The sequence below is a fragment of the Gymnoscopelus microlampas genome (assembly GCF_963454915.1).
Source record: "Gymnoscopelus microlampas genome assembly, chromosome: 24".
NCBI lineage: Eukaryota > Metazoa > Chordata > Actinopteri > Myctophiformes > Myctophidae > Gymnoscopelus > Gymnoscopelus microlampas.
Window position 1 is genome coordinate 35,714,604 of NC_139961.1, and position 6,390 is coordinate 35,720,993.

Here is a 6,390-nt window from a genome sequence, read left to right on the forward strand (position 1 = left end):
TACGTTTCACTAAAAACATAGAAAATACATTTGTAGAAAAAAAGAAAGACAAAAGAAAACACTTTGTCAATTTCATTATGGCTTTGGTTCACTACAAAACTATGGAAGAATTCAGTGTCTGTTTTGCACAGTATACAACGCAGTAAAAACATTTCCAACCTAACATCAACATTAGAACATAAAAAGCAGTATGGCTTCTATTCCTTTAAGGTTGTGCAGCATGCAGAGGGTCGCTTAGTGGCTCTCTTGTCGCTTTTTACTGAAAAATGGAAGAAAATCACAATCAAAGCATGTCCGAACAGTGCATCTGTAATGAGTAAACAAAAATAAAATGTACAAAATTAAAGCATAAAGTTAAACACACACACACACACACACACACACACACACACACACACACACACACACACACGTGTATGTATGTATGTATGTACGTACGTACGTACGTACATGTACATACATGTACATAGTATGTCCGTGTGTGCATGCGCACGTGCGTATGTGTACGTGTTTGGGTGTGTGCACGTTCGTGCATGACATGGCATGTTGATGGTGTCACCTGGTTACCTTGCCCCTGAGGGGTTGGACATGACCCACAGTAAATATTCTTTGGCTGCCATGGAGTCTAACACCTTGTTGACATCACTGGTGAAGGTTCCATCCACCTGTCTCTTCTGGCTGCCGCTGAACACCTCACTCCTCCTGTCCATCATGTCTGATCTGGATATGTAGGTAAGCACACAACACACACACACCCTAATGATCAATTAAGCACACAAGACACACCCTAACGATCAATTAAGTAGACAAGACACACCCTAATGATTGTTTAAGTACACAACACACAACCTAATAATCAATTAAGAGGAATTCTGACTGTAGTGTAGTCTTCATCACCGAGACATTGATCAGTTTGTCTTTCTGAACCATTAGTGCATAATAGAAATCTTTTACACTAATGCCTAATTTATGCTCCGTCGTATGATGGCTCACGTTGTGAGCTTATAGAGCTGCTATTTTCAGTCTGACGTCATTGTAAGAGAAAGTATAAATCGGGCTTCAGGCTGAAGTTAATAACATACATGATAGGTGTGTTAGGTGTTAACCTCCCTGCACAGTTAACTGTCACGCAGAAACGCCTAAATGAAACACACCTACAGTTAAATGTTATTTTACTTTCAGCTTCGTTTACCCATCAAACTGTCTGCTATGAAAAGGGTCCATTGAAGGTATTATTGTGCACCAGATATCACCATGTACAGGTGTGAATAATCATGAGTGGCAGTGAGCACAGACCCACGCAATCATCCATTCAGTGTGAGCATAAGATCAATCAACGCAGTGCAAAGGTTCAGCTGATTTATTTGTACGCGACCACATGGAACATCAACACAAGCCTTGAGGAAGGAATGGAAAGGATGCAGGGAATAGACTAAAGTTTCTCTCTCTCTCTGCCTCGAGTTGCCTCTCTCTCTTCATCTGGGTGTCAGTGAGACGCGGGGAGGATACTGATCAGTTTCGGTGAGAAGGAGGGAAGGAAGGAGGGAGTGCCTACTCTCGTTTCACTTGTCCGGACTTGAGCATGGCCACAAAGTCCTGGACTGCTTGGTCCCGCCGAAACGAGCTCGCGTCACTGGTGAAGGTTCCATCCGCATGGCGCTTTGCAGCACTGCAAGAAGACACTCGTGTTAATGTGTGATATGAGAGAGAGAGAGAGAGAGAGAGAGAGAGAGAGAGAGAGAGAGAGAGAGAGAACAAGAGAGTGAGAGAGAGAACAAGAGAGTGAGAGACAGATGAGAGGAAAGTAGCTTCTGCTGCTGCAAAATTAATTTGTATTATATGATACCTGTTTTATTATTGATTATAAAAACGCCATGCTTGAATGTAACTACAAAAATGCCTTTACATTATTCAGGCAATGAGGGTAAATTGGATTATTCTCTCCTCACCACCTAATGCAATTCTGATAACTTGGTCTATTCGTGTACTATGTATCATTTTGTGGTGTGTCATCTTTCATATGCCACTTACCCATTCCTCTTGTTGTTCTTCAGCCATTGAACAAACTCTTGGGCCCTCCTGTCCTCCAGGTATTTGCTGTAGTCATTTGAGAATGTCCCATCTGAATGTCTCTTCATGTCTGACGTCACACTGGGCTCCTCGTCCACGGACTCTAGACTGCAACCAGGTACCACACACAACAACGTGTAATTAACCTTTTAACTTAAATCCTATAAAAACTTCAGTCCCCCAGGGGTCAATATTAGGGCCCTTCCCTTTTCTTTTATACCAGTACCCCAAATGTTTTTTTTGCCGAATGTTGGGCCCAGAATAGGAATGCTAGGATTCATTTGGTTAATTTACACCAGGTACCAGACACAACGTCTATTTAATCATCTTTTGAGGCGGACTATAGTCGTCTCAGTTGCCAGTAACAGAATACAACTATAAGATTAATGAAGCCTCAATTTAAGGAAGGAGATTTAGCATAAAAATGTAACACCACATAAACAAATACTGAAATAAAATCTAATTATATCACAGTTAATCTTGTTTTGTGATAGGCAGAGAGGAATTCTAAGGAGTGGCATAATCACTGTAATGGACTCAAGACTTTGCTAAAGGGTAAGCACTGGTACACAGTGGTGTGCTGATCTATGGTGGTGTGCTGATCTATAGTTTGTCTATGACCCCAGCACATCACTTCCAATACCTCACAGTACAGTGCAATACTTCCTCTCGTGTCTTCCTCTCAAATGTTTTGAATAGCAGCGCTAACTTTTATAATTCTTTTGTAAATTACATTTTCTCTCTTACTGAGTTGTCTGTAAATTTTGCTACCTTGCTCACACGCTACTTCTCAGCCCTACGCTCCTACTGGAGTCCTACCTATAATTGCTTACATTAAATTTAAATTTGGTTAAATTAAAACTCAAGACACTTCACATATAGAGCAGAGACCCGACATTGTCTCAGCCTGAGCAAGCATTGTAATTACATTTACAGGTTGAAATGTACAAATGTTGGTAAAGCTGTGCAGTGCTGAGTTTTGTGATGCCAGCAGCATTTTGTCCAACTCAGTGCCTCCTTTCTAAGAGTCATTTTTCCACTACTCATCTTTATATGGATTTTTCTAAGAGCCATGTTCTGTTTTTATTTAGAAGATTCACCGAATTCAATTAACTTTTATTTTGTCTAAAACGTTTTCCTATCTGATGTGATCACTTTTCTTAAAACCACTTAAGCCCTATACAACGAATAGCAAAATTTGCCAAATTACAAGCTCAGCTTGTAAATCTGTTTTTGAAATATTGAAAATGGTGTTTGAATTTATTTATTTATAAAATATTCACCTACTGTATTATGACATGCCTATGACCTGCCTCAAAATAGGGATGCCAATTAGTAAGGGTTAGCACCGTCAGTCACCACCATCTCATCACCGTCTCACCATATGTCACAATGTCACCACCATGTAATCTATTGCCGGGTCTCTGTAGCCTTTGACCGTACCTTGAATTGCTGTCTGTCTCCAGTACAGGAACCTGCCAGCTACCCTGGACAATAACCAGCAACAGAAGAGCCACAGCCAGGGAATAGATGCCGGTCATTTTGTAGCTGCCCGTAGAGGATCACACACACAGGTTCACACAAACACACATACATGCAGTCAGTTCCAAAAACGTGTTTTAGATCAAATTAATTATTTTGAAAATAGTCAATGCAGCGATTGACCCATTTCAACTCTACCTCTCTGAAATCTACTCACCTTGTCCTATTGTTTTTTTTTTAATGAGAAAGCTGTAAGTTACTCTTGTCTAGTCTTGTGTTTGCCCTGTCCTGGCCTGCAGGTTTATATAGGCCTATAACGTAAGCCAGATTTATATGTCGTCGTACAACGTAGCACAAATCAGGCTTTAGGTGGAAGAGGAGGGTGTCTCTGTTCAGGTGGCCCCATTTTACCACTCTGCTAAGGCCAGGTAGTCGTTACTCTCAACCCATTAGGCACGGGACACCATCCCTCTTCGTCGTTCAGATCAACAACCAGAAAGGGGAAGGAGCTATTCATGCATGATGCCAGCCGTCACTTAGGTGTCGAGATCAAACAACGACCCATCCTGTCAAATATAACGAAGTAACGCGGCTATAATGTGCTACTGTGTCATCAGGATGGGGATATGTTGTAATAACTGACGTGAGTCCGTATCGGTGTTATTTCTTCCATTACAATCTCATGGGAAATATCGACCCTTTTTAATTTTTTTACGTCAGCGGAGGTCAACTCTTTTTCCCAATGGATGTTTGTTAGGGGAGACAGAGATGGATTACTGGTCAAGTCAAAGTTGCTAGAGTCCAAATCAACTTCACTAAAGTTCCATGATGGAATTTTCACTGTTTTAAAGTCATAACTTTTTCAATTGAACAAATGTAATTTTGATATAATATTTGATAAAAAAATAATATTTAATAAAAAACCTTGGCGGTTGGACCATCCACCACTTTGGAGCGGTACGTCTGTGCTTTTGTTTCAAACCGAATTCTGGCAATTGCAGTTCCAACAGACAATGGGGCTACCAGATTTGTTCCAAAAAGATGACAAAAATGTATGATATTAAATATTTATAAGAAATACAGTACTCTGTATCTCTGGAATAAAATGAGGAGACCACTGCAAAATGATCAGTTTCCCTGGTTTATTGTGTTTGAGTGAAATTAAAATGTTTGCTATATTCTAACTACTGGTAAAAAAAAAAAAGAGCAAAGAAAATAAGTTCACACGGTATTCATTTTAAACATCATAATAGTAATGTTGTAACTTAGGAAGAGTTCAGAAATCAATATTTATTCACGTATTATAACTGATTACTTAAGGTACTACTAGTCTCTCGAGATAGACTGTTGGATTACAGAATCTACAAATAGTCGCTGTGGGGCAGAAACCTTGTATCCATATTTAAACTTTTAATGTTTTTTTCTTGAATGAAAACCCTAGTTCATCATCATACAAGAAATATTTCTTAAAGATTTGTGTGAACGGAGATGATGAACAGATGACAGCCTCCTGTGCTCTGAGCGCTGCTAGTTACTGACTCTAAGTAGCATTTGAAGATTGAGGAATAGTTGTCTGGACCAAGGTACCACTATCACAGTTTTTTTGTACCTGATGGTCGTATTTCAAGAGGACACATCCACAGCAGTGTTTTTTTGTTTTTTTTCATATCATTTCTGTCGGGCAGAAACCTCTTACCTCCATTCTACAGCGTCACACAAAAGTATCAAAAGTAGCAGTGGCGTGCACAGACATTTTGAGGGGCAGGTGCTCAAGTAAATTATACTTTTTTTTGGTTTACTTGGTCAGCTCTTTTTTCCCTCTACACCTATACCTCTTTGCCAAAAATAGCCGATCTACAAGCTCACAACGCCGCAAGGCGTTGTGAGCTTGTAGATCTGCTATTTTTGGCTAAAGTTCTCCTCAGAAAAGGGATGCTAGGTTTTCGAGTGGTTATGGTAAAAAGAAAAATCATATCACATAAAGATTTGGCGGACCCCCTGTAGTAACTCTGAGGACCCCCTAGGGGTCCCGGACCCCCTGTTGAAGACCCCTGCTGTAAACTGGAAGAAAAAACTTTTTTTTCTCTCTTTTTTTCATAAGGGCACTTCTGGTCAAGAGGGCAAAGGGCAGGTGCTCTAGCACCACCTAGAGTCTATCTGTGCACGTCCCTGAAAAGTAGCAGATCTGCAAGCTCGAAACGCTGCGCGAAGTTGGAGCTTGTAGATTTGCTACTTTTGCTGTTTTTGAATTTGAATCCTGAAAAGAAACAGTTTTGGACATATGAGGTTTCCACCCGACAGAGACGATATATATACTTTTCCTCATCAAAAAAGATTTGGTTCAAGTGATCACATAATAAGTAACTTATTACCCACTTAAACCCTTTATACCTCATTGAGGTATGCCTCATCCGCCAGGGCTCTATAATTTCCCTGTCTTTTTTCCCCCTCTATACACCTAATCTCTTCGTCAAAAACAGGTGATCTACCAGTGCACATGTCGCAATGCAGTTGTCAGCTTGTAGATCGGCCCCTTTTGCCAAACGTTCGCCTATTTTGACATGCCAAGAATAGGGACGCCAGTGTTCATGTGATTAAGTGGAATGATGTGTACTTGTGTTGGAATTCAACTGACACAGGAATGAATGACTGCCGTGCATGTAGAGATGCTGATTTAAGCACTTGAACCCTAGCATCCCTATTCTGTGGCTAACATTTGCCGAATATAGCTGATCTACAAGCTAGTGTAGTATAATATGGGAATCCAGTCAATTAAGTATAGGGTTAAGTGATGAAAACAATTGGGGTGGTCTCTTCATTTTCCCCAGAGCTGTATAC

General features: G+C 40.4%; 1 protein-coding gene across 1 annotated transcript; it reads right to left on the reverse strand.

Moving 5' to 3' along the window:
* Positions 1–234: 234 nt before the first annotated feature.
* Positions 235–3,611, reverse strand: LOC311040669 (pro-glucagon-like; the record flags this gene model as incomplete). The annotated part of the gene is made up of 5 exons (XM_084051000.1): positions 235–259; positions 568–720; positions 1,556–1,669; positions 2,032–2,178; positions 3,514–3,611. 5 exons carry the CDS (start codon positions 3,609–3,611, stop codon positions 235–237), a joined length of 537 nt encoding a protein of 178 aa, XP_083907126.1.
* Between the last annotated feature and the right edge of the window lie 2,779 nt (positions 3,612–6,390).